This window comes from Strix aluco, chromosome 4, assembly GCF_031877795.1.
Source record: "Strix aluco isolate bStrAlu1 chromosome 4, bStrAlu1.hap1, whole genome shotgun sequence".
In the NCBI taxonomy this organism is placed as follows: domain Eukaryota; kingdom Metazoa; phylum Chordata; class Aves; order Strigiformes; family Strigidae; genus Strix; species Strix aluco.
In genome coordinates this window covers 17734094-17753907 of record NC_133934.1, presented here as the reverse complement: position 1 = coordinate 17753907, position 19814 = coordinate 17734094, and the positions used below count along the sequence as shown (strand labels likewise).

Sequence of the window (19814 nt, the reverse complement as noted above, 5' to 3'; positions counted from 1 at the left end):
GGTCTTTAGATGAAAACAAAGTAAAAAGGGCACGGAAAATTTGGGCCAAAGATACTAACTTGTAGGTTTAAGATGAATTATAATTCCTTATTTAAATACCTAAATAAGTGGCCTAATCAGCAAACATGTTGAATATCAATTTATTCTAGCAACTGTCTTTACTGAGTGTTCTGCACACTTCAGTGATAAAACTAGTAATATAGATACTAGTAATATAGATAACATAAGATATGGTTTTAGGCACTTGTGAAAATACTTGACCATTACAGTACTATTTTTGTGAAGAGGTCTTTTCAAATAAAAAATAAGGATTTTTTGTATATCCTGAAATGTTCTTAAAACACTTTGAATTCCTTTTCTAAAAAAGTTACTATTTTTTTCAGAGTTTTTCACAAGAATAGTTATACAATCTAGTGGTCTGATGAAGAGTAACTTACTGCAAAATAATTAATTTAGATAACTTCTTTCACTCATTCCAAGTCACTCTTCAGTTATGTGTAGGTTCTATTGCTAAAAGGTTAATGTGTTCACTATAGTAGTCAAATTCTAAAAATGATGTGCTTAATGGCGTATTCTTTTCTCTGAAATTTTCATTACTTGTGACCCAAGAATTGGTTGAATGCCTGTCAAAATTATGGTACTTCATAAAAAATTATGTAATTTTTCCATACAGTTGACCATTTTTATTCATTTTAATACTGTTTCATCATACATCACTTTTACTTGATTTCAGATAGACATAAGAATTGACAGGGTTGTGAAGACAATCTGTCAGATTATTATTTCCGGGTTATCTAAAAGCACTATTACTTGGATTCTGTTTACTTTACTTCCAGAAGCTGCAATGAAACCTTCATCTTGCAGCTAATACTTTATTTCATAGTCTACTAGCATCCCATAAACTTTCTCACTTCTTTACTTGGTGGGGTTTGGTAACTTCTGTTTTAAAAACATTTCACAGGAAGCCTGTGCTTCCCCTTAACTTTAGCCTCACAGATAATGAAGTTTTCTTTTTCAATGCAGTGTGACATCATCAGACATATCTTACATGGCCCTCTCAACATTTTCCAGATAATTCTGTGAAGGTAATTGGCAAATGTCCATTCTTTCGGTTTTGAAATAACCTTATAGTATCAAAGATTTGTGATACACATATTTTCTTTCTAAGCAAAGAAGACACTTGGTTTTGATGAAATCATATTTCACCTTAGTTTTCTATAGTATCTCATAATGTGAATTTTCTAAAAACTTCAAATAGCATATATTCACTGCAGATATTGATCATTTTTGAGTATAACGATATCTGTAGCATTTGTTTTTCCCACTTTCCCACACATGTTAATTGCTGGTATTTTAGACTGATATCTTTACTCATGTTTATACCAAAACCTGAAGAGCCAAGAAGCTGTTTCTATCGTGACAGTTCACTTGACCAAAGCAGTTCTGTGTACATTTGTTAGTACATGATATCTTCTGCTGTAACATTTGCTTCTTCTGTTTTAGTCTTAATTTTAGGGAAGTGAATCCCACTAATGGCTGTTAGCAGCAAATTTACTGCATGTGCTGTGCCACTTGCCACACAAAGCCAAAAACAGTCTTCAAACCGTTCTTCTAAGATAACAAATTGAAAGACATGTTCCCGAAAATTGGCAATTCTTTCTGTGAGCTGATGAAGTTTCACAGCAGCCAAAAAGCTGGTGACTGCAAGTACTATAAATCCACCTGCAACAAAATGAAAGAAGTATTTACCATTGTAAAATTACCTTGTGAAAGACAAGACATTTTGGTTGTGCTTCAGAAGGCTTATTGAATACAACAGTGAGCATTACACAGAGTAGGAATAGACTTAGGCATGGCTTAAACACCTTCAAATGCTTTATTGTATGGCCAAACATCATACCAGTGTTTGTAATAAAGTCCTTTTGTCAGTGATATAGAGCCTAAAGACTGGCATTCAAGGCTCCTGTAAACAGTTGACTAGACACAATAAGCCGAGATGCCACCTGACAGTTCTGTTTTGATAGATGAGAATTCACTGCAAACTTCATTTTATTCACAAGTATTTAAGTTGAGGAGATATTTAGTAAGGCAAGAGAAGGAACTTTAACTTTCAGCATTTTGTATGAATGTGACTGGTGAAACATACTGGTGAATTATTTTACCTGCAAGGAAGTTCCAAAGGCATACTCCTGCTGGACCTTTAATAGCCCGGTAAGGAACTTTTATTGCGTTAAGAATGCAGAATCCAAAACTGACCAGAGAAAAGAAAATGGCCACACAGAGGAACATTATAATCATCACGTGCAGGCCTGTGTTCAGCTTTTTCACCATGTGTGGGAAAACTGTCAAGAAAAAAAAATCATCTATTCAGTGTGTATTTTTTCTTGACAACAGTAAACATCACGCTGTGCTGATGCTACAGACTTAAATGATACTTAAAGTGGGCTATTTTTTGCAGAGGCGATCAATTCAGGTAGTTACACACATCTTAGTTCATGATGTATTATCTGTCACTACATCAGACAAACCACGACATTCTACTACAGGAATAATCCTTTACACAGGGTCTGTGAATAAGGATTCAGGCTTAAGTCCCGTTTTATTTATCTGGTTGTCTTAATGTCTTTATCTCTGCTGCTGTATCGTCTGCTGCATTCTTTCCTGTCTCTTTTTTCACTTCTGCTCTCCATCCCAAACTCCATTTTTGAGCTTCCCATTCCTGTCCCATGCTTTTAATCTCATCCCTTTGAAGTCTGATAGTCCCAGTCTCCTTCTCCAGCCCCTTATTGCCTAAAATTGTACCACTCATTTCTGTGTTATTTTCTCATGTTATTATTCTTCCTCTCTTTAATATTGGCTTCAGTGAGAACTACGCTGATTTCATACTTCCTAATTCCACAGGTTTCCACTTTCAGATTCCCTTCTTGGTTTCTCATCTAGTGTTTATGGCCCCTTCATGCTTTTCTGGGGTATGTGGCAGTGTTTTAGTTACATCTGTAGGAAGCTTGTAAAGTACTGCAGTCAGGTGGGCTTTAGGTGAAGGGCTCATGTGTTTTGCTATAGGCATGAGCTCTTCCTCAGCAGCCCGTCGTTCTCCTGTCCTTAAAGAACGGTAATCTTCTTGGTTTTGTCTTCACCAGTGGAGTTACTTCATTGGAGGGCCAGACTGGCCAGCAGCAGGGAAGTGTGGAGCACCTGAGTGTTCAGTTTATCCTGCAGCCCTTCAGTAAGAGAATCAGAAGAAATGTGAGTAGGGAATTGTAGGTGACATGCTGACTGACAGGAAAGAGAGAAGCTGATCGAGAAGAATCCTAAAATAGAAGCTGATCAAGAAGAGCCCTTCAGGTAGCATAATAAATAGATACTTCCTATGATGCGTAACTGAAAAAAAAATCCAAACAAGCCACATAAAAACTAGGCAGCAATAATTGGTAGATGTCACAGTGAATATCAGGCGTACAATTTGGTCATCATGCCATGACAAAATTCTAATAGATTATGTAGAAAATGTCATACTGTACAAATACCATACAAACATTGATGACTCGATAGTTCTGCCTTTTCAGTAGCTCATTCTGGGATTGTAGTTGGACCTGGTGTACATGGGAGCTACAGAAGAGACTCCGACAACAAGAAGAAAGGAGGGCAGTAAATGAGTATCAGAAGTATATATGAGAAATGGGAAGCCAGAGACTAGCTTGCTTTCTTACTGGAAAATAACTGGCGATGTAACAACAAGGTACATGGAACACGACAAGGTGCCTTCTTACAAACCAGCATAGTTTTGGGGGTGGTTGTAAGGATTCTCTTGCCTCTTTTCGGAGGCTCTCAGCCAAGTCCCAAAGACATGACCAGTGAGCCTGGCTTAGTATGTAGAAATAAGAATCCTCAGGAAGGATATTGCCATGGAGGCTCCTGACACATTCCAGCTGTGTTTGCTACGCCCAGGCAAAATACCTGGCTTCTCCAGCTTGTTCTCAGGGCTTGATTCAGCTGTCAAAACATAAGCATCTTATGCTGATCTAGATGCCTTAGGACTACCATAACAACCATGTGGGTCTCACATGCATGCTGCGCTATGGATGGGACACCTCCAGAAGCAGCAGCTGGAGGCCAGATGATAGACCTTGAGGAGTCTAAAATAGCACTGGACACCTATTATGGCAATTGAGTCATGTTGTCACTGTCCCAGTTAAAAGAGATTGTGCCAGCTGTAAGCCTACTCTAGTGACTGTTAACACAGTGAAAGGCGATGTACCCGCATATTACTGCGATTTGAAATTCTGAAGTGTCAGAGCTAGTGCAGTACTGCAGCGGATGATGCTAGCTTTCGGTCTTGCTCTGTGCTGCCTGTGCAGTCCGTTTATGCTAACACATTACGCAGGAAAACTCTCCCATATCTTGCTCCCCAGTAAGTTCAGAATGCTTGGAGATTAAGGGGGACATTCAAAGCAAAAAATGTCAAGTCAGACCCAGAACCCCCAGAAGTCCTGCTGAACACTGTGCAAAAGTATTTCACAGCTTTCTATACTATCATGATCCCATTTTGCAGTATTGCAGTATTGTGAAAGTATCAAACCTGATAGAGCTATTAAAATATTTAAAAGGGAAAATCTCTGGGACACCTGCTTACCTAAATGCGCGGTTGTGCCCACTGCACTTAATGACCCAGTTTTACAGTTCCAACAGGGAGAATTCTTTCTAGCTTCAGTGAGAGCTTTGTTTGTCTAAGGAGTATAGCATCAAGTCCTCCAAATATGTATAGATGCAGTCCAGAGTGATGGTGGAACATTAGGCCTTCCTCTCAGCTTACACGGTAATTAGTCAGAAAGAAAGAGTCCAGAAAGTTGTACAGAGATTTAAAGGAAATCGGCTACTTTTTTCCTCATTCTCTGTGACAGGATAGGGTGAAAGAACTGGGACTGTATTTATGCCCTGAAGAGGAGCAGAGCAGAGCTGGAAGAGCTTTGACCTGATGGCCTGTCTGCCAGCCATTCAAACTCACTAGACAAAGGATTTGAGCATGACTGCTATGTCCATGTCATGAAGTTGCAGCTGCAGTCAGAGCCTGAACAAGACTTGGTTATTGTAAAAGCAACTAGTCCAAATTCATCACAGCTTAACAACTGGTCACACAGATTTAAGTTGAGATCACTCAGGTTCTCTTCTCCATTCCCTCTCAAGTCCCACAGTCCTGCCTTTGAGGTTTTTATAGTGGTGCTTGTGCAGTTGTGTAGTCAGCCATGATCCTATGGGAAACTAATTTTTTTTTTTGGTAGGTTAATTTTTTGGCCAGCTTAATTTCCTGAATTATCTCACCACAACAACTACCAGAGCCACTGCAAAGGATGGGGTAGGACAACGTTGCTGTGGGCCAGGGAGAGGCTAAGACTGCCAGCTTCAACTCATATTGGTTTAAGTTGCAGTGGATTTGCACACTGAACTAAAAATCTTCAGTGCAGAATATAATTTTCACTACAGCACAGGATGTGTGAAAACTGGAAATCATCCAAAGTACAGATCAACATCTGAGTGCTTTGAGACCTCAAGAAAATCTTTTAAGTTAAAAAGAATACATTTATAACAATTTCTATGTTTTTTGAGTTCAGCAATTTTTTATCTCGAAAGTTACCAGAAAAGTAGGTAAAAATTTCTTCAACATGTTTAGGAGTATCTGCTATGGCAGACACATGCATTAGGACAGCTAGAAAAATACAGAAATGTGGCCAGCTAAATAAATCTCTACTTAAAAGAAAAAAAAAGATGGGAGGAGTTCAACAGAGAAGGCAAGGGCAGAGGCACAGAGAGACTGCAGAGGAAATGCTTGGCAGAGAGAAGAGTCAAGGGGCAAGTACGATTTACAGGGTCATCTCCAAATGACTTTCACTCCCTTCACAAGACTAAAAGGAAACCTTCAATCTAGCTCTAGGGATTTTTTTCCCCACCTTGATTCCAGGATCACAGAACTAGAAGAAAAAAGCTAGCCTGAAATTATAGAGATTTTACATTCACACTCAGATCCCAAACCATAAAGACCACAAGTCAGCCACAAATTTAATAATAATTTGCATTCTGTAAGTTCTGTAAACAAAAAGAATAGAGTGCTTTTAAAGTTGAACTAGACATTAGACTGAAGATTCAACCAAAATGGTACTTACTTGTGAATTTGGAACGCCGCCCACCCAACCCACACTGGCGTATTTTGCCGCCCTGAAAGAGTCCGTAGTAAATTTCTCCAATGAACTTGACCAGCTCTGGATCTGTGGCATTGACCAAATCAACTCCTGTTTTGCAAAGGGTCTTTCCAGTCATCCACTTTGGGGTCCCCATTGCAACAACAATCAAGATAAAAGACACAAAACTTATTAGAGAAGCCAAGGCAAATAAAGTCTTTTTAAAGCAGCCAGGCATCCTAGTCGTTTCAAGGAATCATCTCCAAGACCCCTCTGCAGCAATCAGGCACGTTTCCCATTTTTACTCATTCTCCAAAATCCACAAATGAATAGCAGGCTTTTCAAAATACATCTCATTGTATTTTGAAGCTCTAGAAATTAACCTGTACGGTTAAAAATCAAGTCCAAAAATATATTTTGCTGCAACATCCTGAAATGGTTGCAAGTAACAGCTTCATTACACTGTAGTGAGGTGATGGTTGTTTCTGCAGAAAGTAATCCTATATCTCTTGCCTGGCTAATGTTTCATCAGAGGTTTAATTGTCCTGCTCAAGTGACATCACGTTCTTTACGGTAACCTCATGGGAAGAAAATTAGGAGCAGAATCCAGTTTTTTAGATTATTAAAACCGTGGGTCAGTAGCCGCGTGCAAGGGACCCGTAATTTGGGATCGGGGTTCTGCTGCCGCCTCAGCGCTCGCTCCCGCCGGGCCGGGCCTCTGCAGGCGACCTGGGCGCGGTGCCCTCCCGCCGTGCCCCCCGCGCCTGGGCACTGAGGAGCGCAACAGCGCTCCAGGGGCCCGAGGCCTCTCGTACCAATCTGCTGCGTTAAAGCGGGCGGTGCGCGGCTGCTGGCAGCGCGGGGCGGCCCGGCTGAGCCCGGCTGCTCGCGGGTGAAGCAACCAGCGCCATGCGAGCTGCAGGTGCGGCCCAGCAGTACTGAAGAAAACCGGCCCTAAGTGCCAGCGCTTCTACGGTTACTGCTACTCCAGACCTGCAGAGGCCTCTATAACCACTAATTAATTAATCCCGGCAGTGTCCCTGGGGGGCAGGTAACGCAGCGCGCCGCTGGAGCTCCGGCCGGCCGGGCAGGGGCGCGGGGGGCCGCCTTTGGCCGGGGGAGGCGGGCGGGTGGCTGGGTGTCCGCCCGCCCACCGCCGCGGGCTTTCGCCCCGGGCCGGGCCCAGGCGCTGAGGGCCCGAGGGCGCCGCGGTGGGGTGTTCCTGAGGTAAAAGTCTCGCGGCGGCACCGCCTGAGCCCGCGGGGACAGGCGGGGGTGCGGCCGAGGCACCGGGATTTCCCCTCCTCCCGGCTCCGGCACGGCCCCCGGGGAGGCAGCAGCCAGGACCTGCCTCCCTCGCCCCGCCTCCCGCCGCCACCTACGGCCGGGCGCTGCCGGCCCGAGCCCGCCCGCCTGCGCAAGCGGGGTGAGCCCAGAGGCAGAGCGGGGTAGGGGGACGGAGAGCATGGCCGCGGCGGGCAGGGTGCTGGTGTACGGGGGCAGAGGGGCGCTGGGGTCCCAGTGCGTGCGGTACTTCAAGTCCAGGGACTGGGTAAGCGCGGGGCCGGTGGGTGGCGAGGCGGGGAGCCCCGCCGAGGCGGGTGGCGAGAGCCCCGCCGAGGGGAGCGCTCCCGCGGGGCGAGCCCGCCGCCGGGCCAGCGGGCCGCTAACGCGCTGTTCCTCTCGCCGTTCCTCTCGCCGCGGCAGTGGGTGGCCAGCATCGACCTGGCGGAGAACGAGGACGCCAGCGCCAACGTGGTGGTGGGGGCGACCGACTCCTTCCCCGAGCAGGCCCAGCAGGTGGGTCAGCGCGGCGGTGCGGGGCGGCCCGCAGGGGCCAGGCGGTGGGAGTGGTGCGCCCAGGTCGCTCCCTGCCCGTCTGCCTCCCTTCGCCCGCTGCGGCGGTAGCAGCAGGGATGGAGGCGGCTGTGGGCTTGGGGCCGGTCTCGGGCAGGAAGCCGCCGCTGTGGGGCTAAGGAGGAGCCCGGCCGGTGACCTGAGAAGTCACGGACCGATTCAGATGAGTATAATGAAGATGGATTAGGACATCTTAAAATGCATCACTTCTTTCTGATGTCCTAACTCTTCAATGCGTTGCGTGTAGATGGTACACTCAAAGCATGCAGACCCTAAGCCCCGATGGCATCCCTAGAGAATGCGCTGGTTACCACAGAGGTAAATACGGGAGAAGCCAAGCTAGCCTAAAAACTCTTTGCTTTATTCTCAAGAGATAGTTTGGTTTGTTTTTTTTTTTAATTTTAACTTTTGAACCTATTTCTCTTATTGATAAACTGAATCACTAGCCAGTGTGTTTTCTTTATATCTACACAACTCTTAAGGCTTTTAAAGAGTAGTATAGAATGTTTGCAACATATTTTTCAATGCTGAGCCTTTGTGAAAACCAGTGGATTTTTTCTTTTGTTGAGAAATGGATTGTTTGCTTTTCACTTTGGCAGAGAAAATTCATAGCCAACAAATTCATTGCCAACTGTGAAGTCTTATATTTGAAAAAGATACCAGATATCTAAAAGTATACAAACTCAAATTTAGGGGCCGGACTCAAACTGATGGTTGTGGTCTAGATTGAAACAATAAAAGAAGGCTAATCTTTAGTTGTTCATTTCTTGCACTATCATCAAAAGTGGCATCAGTAGTCCTGGTCAGACCTGGAGTTTCATTTCCTATATTAAACAGCACCATACCCAGAGAAGAACCTGTCAAAAAGTAAATCACAAATAAAAATTTTTGTTAACAATGTAGGTAAGGGTCAGATCTTTCTATCCTGCTCAAATCGGTTATTTCAAGTGACGTCACGCGCTGTACAGTTTGACTTTCATCTCTAGTTATCTTTCAACACGATTATTTTGGTTTAAGTTCATAGATCATAAGTGTTAATTTTCTGCACCTGCTTAAATTGCTGTGTGTTGTGTTGCTCAGCTACATAACTGGAAAAAAGTAACTTTAAGGCAGTCTTGATATTTACTCTTTTACCTTATCAGTCTAGTGTTTTCAGTATGTTTTTGTTCTGTGTATTAAAGGTGACAACAGCGGTTGAAAAACTTCTTGGAGAAGAAAAAGTGGATGCAATCTTGTGTGTAGCAGGAGGATGGGCTGGAGGCAGCGCCAAAGCTAAATGTAAGCCTTTGGTACCAGCATGCTAGTGAACACATGAATGAAATCTGAGAGGAATCCTTAAAAATCATGGTAATGATGTTTGAGATCATCTTTCTTTCTGAGTCCAGAAGAGGACCTGAGCATAAAAGTACAAAATAGCTCAGTTGCAATTTCTCTGAATTTTTACTGTCTGTTAAATTTGCAGAGCTTAGTATTCTCAGTAATACTTTTTGATGCACCCATTTTCATCAGAAAAATCTTGATGCACTTTATGAAGGAGTTCAGCATTATTATCTATGAACTACTGCTGACGTTACTTGTGTCAGGCAAGTTACATAAAACAGTGTCTGGGTAGAAACATCAATGTTGTTTCCTGATTCATTGCTTTATGTAAAACCTCCGTTTCATGCTGCAGCTGAGTTATTACCGTGCAATACAGTATTGGAAGGAGCTGTCTAATGACCTGAGATTATGCTACAGAAAAAAGCCTCCAGTTTAAAAAAAGCTTTTAAACATGTAATATTGGGAATGAAATTTTATACTTTATTCGCTAGTGTAGAGATACAAGAAAATAAATAGCCTTGTTTTCTGTCTGGAGTAAATCTGGTAAAAATGTGTCCTTTTCTTCCCCCCTTCCAGTTCGGACATTACAGGCAAAGATTTCTTTTTAAAGAGAGATGATATGGAAAGACATACATACTCATACCACAGTTGCATTATATTAGATTGTTATTAGCGTGCACTGTATTTTAAATAAGGTAACTTATCATAACCATGATTTACAGTGACATTATTGGTAAGGTAGCAGAATATGTTGGGATAGGTGGTCAGCCTGTGTCACTGTTATTTATGCTTATTCCATATTGTGTTACGGAAGTGGTTCTTTCTGAACACTAAATATTTGACATGGCTAGTTACCATTTTTATTCTTTTCCCATGCAGATATTGATGATTAAAAAACAATGGTGAGAGTTAAGATCTTGCTTTCATTTGAAGCTATGGGTGTACGTTGCCCGGTAGGCTGCCGTGCCAGCGGTTGCACTCCAGTACGTAGGGGCACTGGATTGCACACTTGGTACGGCACAGATGTATGCGTCTTGGATATTCCATACAGGCCTACTGTCAGACAGATTTTTTTCTTGGTTTATGAAATGATCTGGTGATAAGAAATATTTTTTTGTTCAACTCCTTTATCTCTTGGAGTCTTCTATCCACATACTAATGAAGCGTAGCTCTCTTGCAGCCAGTGAGGAAGTCAAGGAAAGAGACAGATCATGCTACTACAAGGTGAGATGAGGCTAATGTGAGGGTTTTGAGATCCTTGATATAGATTGAAGCAAACCCTGCAGGGGTTTCAGGAACTTGGAAATCTTTGAACCATTAATGGAGAGCTAATGGAACTATCTTGTATTTGTTTATTTTTTTATTTCTGGTAGTGAGAAGGCAGATAATTGCCTAGAATATATGCTCTAGAGCTGGGACTCGGAGCCCAAAGAGCAGGGAGATACAAAAGACATGAATTGATATTTTACCTAATGTGGAAGTAGAAAATGGTAGAAAGAGTGTTTTCATAATCTTGTTGCATAGTGCCGTTGCTCTCTGTGTGACAGTAAGGAAATCAGAGTTAGAAGTCTTCTACCCCTTAGGTGATTTCACTAATTCTCCTCTTAATCAGCTTTATACAAAAACTGTGATCTGATGTGGAAGCAGAGCGTTTGGACATCGATTATCTCCAGCCATCTAGCCACAAAACATCTGAAAGACGGTGGCCTCTTGACTTTGACAGGAGCTCAAGCTGCTTTATCTGGAACTCCAGGTAAAATACAATGCATGGTAACTGCTGGGGCATCAGCAGTTGTAACTATCTGTTAGTCTGAGCGTTCTTGTTTGTGAAGCAACAGTTTCACTCCCCGGTTTCTTGGCATCTAGCACAAATGGAAAATTGCTGCTGAAACACTTAAGGAAGGTGTAATTTTACAGGTAGCAATACTGAATCTCTTGAAGCTGGAGTGCAAACAGAATCAGTATTTAAATAATATTTGACATGTGTTGGTGGAATGTACTTGGCTCATATATGATACAGTAAAAAAAGAAAATAATGACTAGAAGCACACGGCAAGCTGTAAGTACAGTGTTTAAATAAAGTTAAATCTCGCATTTGTATTCTGAAAGGCTGAAGTCCTCAATTGCCCAATTTTTCCATTGGTGATGACTCAGCTGATTCTGTTAACTATGCTTGTCCTGTTCATGTTCTGATTCCAGTCTGCCTTTGCTTCAGACATAGATAAGCTGCTTGACCTTTGGCTTTGCCCTTCACTAGCTATTTAATACCAATATTGAGTTTTTTCATCTCACTCCTCGCCAAGTTGGGCTGGATGGAGGGAAAAATCTGGGAGCAATTTAAAATTTCTTTTTTTTAAAAAAACCCCAACACACTGACACACAAGCCCACAGGCAGGGAGAGGAAAGTTTTTGAGACAAATACCCTCATTTCCCAATCTTTTATTAGTGTTACTTCAATAATATTTTGATGAGACATAGATACTAAAATTTAAAAGCATACAACATTTATGAATATTCCTGAAAGCTGTGTCTAAAACTGTTCAGGAAAAATATACTGTATTTTCTAGTTAATGATTTATCTTCTATGTTCACAGCTGCATCTGGCATAGTTCAGAGATAAAAGGCTTATTTTATGAGAACAAGCAGATGCATAATTTACTGTGTACTACTGACTGACCATATACAAATGAAAAAAATGTGAACTCTGGCAAACTTTCATGTTTTTTGTTTGGGTGACTTTGGGAGGTCGGGACCACAACACAAGAATCAAAGTTACTTGCTTTCATGTTTTGAACTAGCTGGTTTCAATGAGTCTGGATTTTTCTGAAAAACACAGCAGTGCTTTGGGCAAACACATGCAACTTATTAACATCAGGAAGAATTGGGAAAGCGTTGTTACTCAACTTTTGCAAATATGACTTCTTAGTCTTCTTACTACCAGCCCTTACGGAAGGAATAATCTTTTTCTTTGTTTGCTGTTTATGTGATTTTTCTTTTCCTGTGTGAAAATGTTGATTCGCATAATGCAAACTGAAGAATACTGAAAATCATGTGAACAGTTATAGAAGTCTGACAGTGATGGCTAGGAGTAGTAGAAGCATGAAAAGGTTTAAGTAGATTTGGAATGTTTGGTTTAGACAAGACAAGATGGGAATAAGATAGAGATGTAAATATTTTTATCATAACAATAAAATAAGTTAGCTACTGCTGCCCACGATTCCTCCTAATAAAAATGGATGTTATACAGTATGTCTAATTGAATATAATGGAAACACTGCTACAGGGCAAAATTACCTTTGTAACTTTGATAAAAAATACTTCCTCAGGAACATTGGAAAGGGGTTGTGTAGTTATACAGATGGGTAGAAAGGCATCCAGCTGTAGTAGGCAAAATACATTTATGTTTTCTTACGTGCTTAATCTGTGTCTGGAATGCTTGGCAGATATATACCATGAAACATCTCAGACCTATAGCACCCTGATTGTCCAGATCTTGTACCTGAGCAGTGTGCCTTATGCTCTCGTTCCTGTTGTTCTTACACTGCTAAATACTGTCTGCCTAGAAAGCAACAGTGTTTAGGAAGAAGTTTGCTTTACCTGAAGATCACTTAGTAATTTTCTGCTATGAGGATTGTTTTTTGTAGTTTCTTCCAAAGGGTCTGTCAGACTTGGGATGCTGACCAGGTGAGTTACAGTTCTGGAGAGAAGTGAGCAGTATCTGTTTGGTTCCAAGCCTGCAAATACCTTAGTCATATGATTAAAATTAATGGATGATTGCCTTATTAAAGTCTATGAGCATCTTCACACTTTCTATATTAGATTTCTAAGTTTAGCCCTGTAGGTCCCATCCTTCAGGGTACATTGGGGTACATTAACTAAATGTACTTTATTAGTAAGCTGCTTATTTCTACAGTGCTGAGTAAACTGAGTTCTGTGATAGCTCCTGGATGTCTAGTAAGAAATTTCTGTTTTTTCTTCTTTCCTTTTTTAATATGTATGTTTCGATATGTTTTAAAAGCCTGATTCCATTCTGGCTGTGGTAAGTGGTCTTAATATTCATCAAACAATCTGAGTTTCTATCATACGACTGACAATTTTGAGAGCTGTTTTGATTGTGCTCTAATTTGCCCGTGTTTAATTGTTAGGGATGATTGGCTATGGCATGGCCAAAGGAGCAGTGCATCAGCTTTGTCAGAGTTTAGCTGGTGCCGGTAGTGGCCTGCCGTCTGGTTCTGCTGCTGTTGCCGTTTTACCGTAAGTGGTTGCATAGTTGTCTCTGCCTGTGTTGTTTCATTTAATTACTGCTGTAACCTGGAGTCACGTGGATATGCTTGCAGTGTCCTGTTCACAGTGCACAAACAGCTTCTCAGACCTACTTAGAGTTTCACAGAGAAAGGAGACATGTTGAATGTATGAACCAAATGATATGCAAGTCACCCTGAAAATGGTTAAGTTCTTTTCTTTTGCAAAACAGTAGTAGGTGTTAGGATTAAAATTTGATTCACTTTTGACCAGTTTAACTGTAGCCATGCATTAACATGTGATTTTTTTTTTTTTTTTTAAATTTTTTTTTTCGATATAGACAGAACTCTGAAAATGAGATGAGCTATTCAGCACAGTTTTAGACTTAGCTGTGTGGTAATAGTAAAGCAAAGGATTACTTGACAAGCTTTGACTTGGTTAAACATGCTTCTTTATAAGGTGCTGCATATCTATGCTTGATCAGTAAAATTAGGTCACTTTGAGGATCTGTGAAAAGAAAAAGCTTAGCTTGTATTTGCCTGTCACAGCTTTCTTTTTAATGAGGAAAGCTAGTAAAAAGTGGATGGCCTAGGAGGTCTTCACTGTATCTAAATTTAATAATTCTGCTGCAAAAATTAGAAGTATTTTTCTTGTCAGGCCCCTATCTAGTTCAGCACCCAAAAGTTAAGGCTGAAGAGTTCTGTATAGGGATTTGGAACACTACCTGAATTCTCACTGCTTTGTTTTCCTCGTATACACACACTCATGTGCACTTCTTTGGGTTAGAGAGCAATGGCATTAAAAGTGTTTGGATAATTGATACCACCTTCCACAGAGCTTTACAGACAGGCAGACGCCAAGATCACTGGACTTTTGGGCATTCTGCACTTGCATAGTTCTCACGCAAAATTCTGTTCCTGAGTAAATTTTTGGGAAAATAATTACACCTTGGATTGTCAACAGCGTCTCAGTGAGGGAGTTGTGAAAAGTTCACCCCTTGATACCAGTGTATGTAGCGTAAATATGTATCAGCAAAGTCCAGACTCCCTATGCTTGTGCACTTAATCTCTGCATTTTCAGCTGGCGTGAGGCTGTTTGAAAGCATGGATGTGGGCCTGTGTGCTGTGCAGTACATGTGAACAAGCGTAGCACTGCCATTCCCTCTCTGCATGAGAGCGACTGGAAGGGAGCTGTGGGCTAAGTGATTGCCTTAGTGGGGGGGATGTCATCAGCGAGCCAGGAAGGTGAGGGGTTATAGGTTGAAGCCTTTGGTATACATTGGAGCTGATGGCTATATGCTGTTAACACATGTAGAGGATGCAAGGGAAATCCATACTGCGTGGTATAAAAGTCAAGCATATGTTACAGCAATGAATAGAAGCAGGTGGTGCTCATCAGAGACATGATGTCTAAATAAAAGGCTTATCTTTTTTATCACAGGGTTACCTTAGATACACCAGCAAACAGGAAATCAATGCCTGATGCAGATTTCAGCTCCTGGACACCCTTAGAATTCATGGCTGAGTGAGTATCTGCATGATAACTAAGCAATTCCTCACTGTCCCTCTTGCTGCTGCATCTTCTTGCATGCTCTTTCTAAATAGCTGTCTTGGATTTGGGTGTTTTTTTCCCTCTGTCATCTCCTCATTGTCATGTTTCTAAATCACGTTGGGTTTATTGCACAGGCTTCTTAACTGGAGAAAATGAGGCCACCTCCATCAACTTCAGCATCTCTACAGCAGTTATTCCAACAAGGGAGATAGCCTTAAGCAGTTGGAAGCCAGAGAATCTCATAAAGCCTGTAGACAAATTAAATTGTAGACAGCAGATGCAGGAGACAGTAGTCTGGCTTAAAGGTAAACTGCAAATAGGCACGTAAACTTTGGTGGGATTTTTTTTTCATTTTAAACACTCTTTACTGCCCAGTCTATGGTGTGTTAGCTCACTTCTCTCAGCTGGCAAAATTTCTGCTCTTGTTTAGAAAAATTTAGTCAAGACATTTTTTTTTGTTTGTTTGTTTTCCACCATCCACAAAGGCTTGTCCTGAATGATGTTGCAAAATGCTGAAACTTCAACTCTAGCTTATGTAACAGCAGGCTGAGATCGTAAGGCTTACAGTTTCTCGTGCCTCTCAGTTAGAGAAGGTGCAGCGTGAGTACTGCTTTCTGCGATGTGATGGGGAGTAGCGAAGATCCTGCCGAGGGTGAGCTGTCAAATGGAAGAAAATAAGGACACAACTGTCTTGGCTCTTTGAGAAAACCAAAGATGAATCTACATTCATACACCATAAAGGGTTTTACTCTTGCACATTTTTAAAGTCTTTTAGAACTGACACTGAAATTGAATTTGCCTGTTGCTAATTGTTCAGAGAGTAGTTTAGTTCTGACATGAGATTTCCTTTTTTTTTGTAACTTTTTTTTTTGAAGTTGGACATCAGAGTGCGAAATGTATTTTGTTGCGAGAAGCCTATGCAGCTGTTTGTGGCTTTTGAAAAGGGCCCCATCAATTGAATTTAGTTGGCCTAGAAATGTTCAAGAAAAAGATCTTTAATTTATTGAGCTCCTGAGAATGCTTAGTCAGATGTTGTGGTTTTACCAATTCATTTTTTCAATTTTAACTTTTAGGTATTTTTTCCTTGTAGGAGAATTAGGTTGATTGGCTTGTTTTTGTTTCTTGAGTTCTAATTCCCTAAACTTTGAATCCAGCTTTGAAAACTGAAAATCTCACTGGATGTGGAAGAAGAACATCCAATGTTAAGTGTTGGTAATATCTACATCTTGGGAAGGATGCAGGAAATATTTTCCTATGTAACACTTGAATTTTGTGCCGTGGAAGCCGTTGTGTTGGATAGCAACTACCATGTTGAGATATCCAGCTGTGTCTGCAATATTGGAAGGGTTGATAGACCTGAAAAATACACTGCACTTTCTGTATTATATTTTGAGTAAGGAGTTTGTATTACATTTTCATAAGAGGTGTTCTGGTGTGCTACCTAGAATAAGTCCATCTTACTCGGCACCATTTTGGATATGTCAAAGTCTTCTCTGATTCTGCCAAGACCACTTTCACAGTTAAATATCTAAGTGTCATAATGGCTTGTTGGCTTTAGCAACTCTATTTTAGCCATAAATACGTGTTTCTGATATATTCTATAAAGGCAACTTAAGTACGTTCTCCTTCCCCTTTCCAAAATGTTTTTTAATGTGGAAGAAACTTGCCACTTTGGTTTGCCATTTTGACATTGTAAACTCCTGGCCTTTTCCTTTGAGATGTTCTGAAAATCCTGTGTGTGCGCTGTAAAGCCCTCAGGATTTCTCTGGGCCTCTGCCCAGCTCTGCGGCTCTGAATCCAGTGGTTGCGCTGCTGGTTTACAACATACGTAGAAATCACTAGAGAGGGCAATAGGAAAAGAAGGAAAAGTAATAGGCTTTTATTTTATGCTTCCCATCAGTATACCTGATAGTAGTATTTATTTTTTTTCCTCCTCCTCACCCTGTTTTATCCATTTATTTTAAAACAGAACCTTTTACGACTGGATAACAGGAAAGAATCGACCAAACTCAGGGAGTCTAATCCAGGTGATAACTACCGGAGGGAAGACTGAACTAGTTGCAGCAGCACATCTTTGATGTCAGTTGCTTAAGGTGGTGGAACTTCAGCAAAGGAGAAGCTATGGAAAATCTGTCTGCCAGTGTAATTGGGATGGTCTTCTGTATCCAGTGATTGCAGTTATGTCATTAATGGAACCACATTTCAAGTAATTATTTCTGTGCTGTCAGTTGTGAGCTATCAGCATTTGTTTACCAACAAGTATTTGTCTCTAAATGAAAGTTGCAGGCTTTGAGGTCTGTAGATGTCCTAATTCTGAGCATTGTATGTTGACTTACCTGTTTTCTCTGAAATGGGAATTGTTCTTAATTATGTCATATAATCACATACATAATGGTTGGATTTTCTTCTGTCAGTAAGTGCTTTTGCCGGTTTATTGTGAATCTTTCAGTAGTCTGTCTGTCTTCCTGTCTGAGAATAAAACCCTGCCCCTGCATATTATGTTGGCTGTAATTATAGGAAACATTGCAGTCATATATAATGTCGTAGTTTTGTAACATTTTTCTTGTGAATGTTCCACTTGTGTTAATGGAACTATATAGAGATTACTCACTTGAGAAGGAGTTCCTAACTGCATTACAGTTTATAAGCTGCTAGCAGGCCTACAGTTGTTCTGCCAAATGATTAGTATGTCTTTGTGTTAGTCATGATGGTTCTTTACCTTTTCAAAAAGCAAAGTGCTTTAAAGAAGTACTAGAAAAAGCATACACGCACTTCTATTTGAATATGGAACCTTTTGTGCTAAATAAATGTATATTGTTTTATGTACGGGGCTGTCTCCATCACTGTAATCCAAGTATCTAGATAACATTTTAATCAGTTTAACTGAATTTGCAGTTCAGTTATGGCAAAGGACTTAATTTTTTACTTATTTCGTTCTGATCATGCTGCATAAAATACATTCCTGTGGTAGAGGTGCAAAAGAACTACTAGCTGCGCATAGTGGCAGGCCTTCAGCTGGAGCAAATGTTTTCTTTAATCTAGTTACGTTACATGGTAATACAGTTTGGTTGTGGAGTGGAAATATTGCCTATTCTGAGCATAGGCTTACACGGAACCAGTACTGCAGGTTTTTTAGAACATCTTGAAAACTGAATATGGAAAGTTGTATGTACATTCTCTCTATGCACTTTTTATTAACTTTGGGGTTGTGTTGGGGAAGGGTTTACTGCCATGAGTGAGGAAACCTTTCCCCTCTTCCCACTAGGGAAAGCTCACATGTGCCCATGTCAATTTTAACATGGTCATATGGCTGCATGATGACCTTTTTTGTATGACTGTCCCTTTACTCATTTTGTTTTGCTGCAAGCAGAGGTGTAGAGGGGAATTTTTATGTCTTGTCCAACCAGTCAAGAACTGTCAGTTCATGAAGCTGCCTTTGATTTTAAATGGAAGACTCGCCACCATGCTATTTGACCAGCAGTTTCTCCATGCCAAGAGTACAGACAAAAACTGCAACTGATAAGAAATGAAACACTAAGGTGTTACTCAATTATTCTGGAGAAGAGGGGAGCTATCGTACTACAACCTTACATGATTTGAAGGTTTCTCTTTGCCAAGCTAGCTGAACTTCCCAGTAGCTTTCAAGTTGTTGTGTTGTCTTGCAGACATCTATTGCAGCGTGTCTCTGAAGCTCCCTGAAGAGCAGATCAAACCTTGAAAGGTGAAGGGAGCACAGCTGGGATTCCGCATGTGGATCTATCCAGCTCTATAAGAGCACAGGGCCAAGGACCTAGTGGGTTGTATGGCTTGGGTATTTTTGCAGAACTTGCTGTGGCAAGAACTTGCTGTGGAGATGATAACACAGCAGATGGGACTAAGATGAGCAGAGAATCTTTTATTTGCTAAGGGCTACAGGGGCTTTTCAGTCATCTTTTGTAGATTATGCACACATATCTGGACCTTAATGTTACTACCTTATGAAAAAGGCTAAGGGCTGGTCATCGGTCGTGTGGAATTGTGTTGAAGGTTGTGACTAACCAACCCTGAAATTCTACAGGAGGAAAGAAGGAAACCAGGTTTAAATTTTGGTAGAGAACAGAAAGTCAGACAATGAGATGCGATTAATGCATTTCAGAAGCTAGATTGATTCCTCCTCCTTCACTAGAAAGACCATGATGGTCCTGGTAGGAAAACCTGAGGCATATCTGTGGTTCTGACCTAGATGCTTCAGGTGTGCTCAGCCAGTGTCAACCAGAGGTAGGGCCTCAAAAACGGGGGAGGTGCCTACGCTACACTAAGGAGAGGGTCACTAAGCTCGCAGAGACCGAGCCTGGTTAGTTGTCTCCCGCACCAGCGCAGGGCTAGAAGTAGAACAGCTGGGTGAGGACAGTGTTGAATGTGAAGCAGTGCCACCAGTCACTCTGTGCTGCTGTACGTATCCAGCTCTAGATCCAGTGCAGGTTCTCGCAGGGGTCTGCTGTGCGTATCCTGACTGCTGCACACACCCAGCTAGTTAAATGAAAGGCTACGGCTATTGAGACACTCGTGAGGTGGAAGAAATCCATGTTGAATGGAGTGTGAACGATAACAGGAACACTGTCCTCAGCTGAGCTTTCCTTCTTCCACTCTTGCCTGAAGGGAAGGAATAGAAGAAAACATGAGCAATTTCTC

At 41.5% G+C, this 19814-nt stretch overlaps 2 protein-coding genes across 2 annotated transcripts; one reads left to right on the top strand and one right to left on the bottom strand.

Annotated features, from left to right (window-relative positions):
* Window positions 1-660: 660 nt before the first annotated feature.
* On the bottom strand, window positions 661-6990 carry CLRN2 (clarin 2). The gene is made up of 3 exons (XM_074822214.1): window positions 6159-6990; window positions 2163-2342; window positions 661-1722 (listed from the first exon to the last, which is right to left on the bottom strand). Exons 1-3 carry the CDS (start codon window positions 6409-6411, stop codon window positions 1457-1459), a joined length of 699 nt encoding a protein of 232 aa, XP_074678315.1. The 5' UTR covers window positions 6412-6990; the 3' UTR covers window positions 661-1456.
* Window positions 6991-7590: 600 nt separating this feature from the next.
* Window positions 7591-17969, top strand: QDPR (quinoid dihydropteridine reductase). Its single transcript, XM_074822212.1, has 7 exons — window positions 7591-7725; window positions 7881-7973; window positions 9212-9308; window positions 10963-11103; window positions 13496-13604; window positions 15033-15116; window positions 17113-17969. Exons 1-7 carry the CDS (start codon window positions 7639-7641, stop codon window positions 17219-17221), a joined length of 720 nt encoding a protein of 239 aa, XP_074678313.1. The 5' UTR covers window positions 7591-7638; the 3' UTR covers window positions 17222-17969.
* The last annotated feature ends 1845 nt before the right edge of the window (window positions 17970-19814 follow it).

What these genes read in the sequence shown, in the direction of transcription:
- CLRN2 (XM_074822214.1), bottom strand. Translation starts at nt 6,411, where the DNA reads ATGCCTGGCTGCTTTAAAAAGACTTTATTTGCCTTGGCTTCTCTAATA. An exon ending in GCGGCGTTCCAAATTCACAA is followed by an intron (nt 2,343 to 6,158) that starts GTAAGTACCATT and finishes TTTTCTTGACAG; the next exon opens with TTTTCCCACACATGGTGAAA. An exon ending in CCTTTGGAACTTCCTTGCAG is followed by an intron (nt 1,723 to 2,162) that starts GTAAAATAATTC and finishes ATTTTGTTGCAG; the next exon opens with GTGGATTTATAGTACTTGCA.
- QDPR (XM_074822212.1), top strand. Translation starts at nt 7,639, where the DNA reads ATGGCCGCGGCGGGCAGGGTGCTGGTGTACGGGGGCAGAGGGGCGCTG. An exon ending in AGGCAGCGCCAAAGCTAAAT is followed by an intron (nt 9,309 to 10,962) that starts GTAAGCCTTTGG and finishes CCTCTTAATCAG; the next exon opens with CTTTATACAAAAACTGTGAT. An exon ending in TGCTTTATCTGGAACTCCAG is followed by an intron (nt 11,104 to 13,495) that starts GTAAAATACAAT and finishes TTTAATTGTTAG; the next exon opens with GGATGATTGGCTATGGCATG.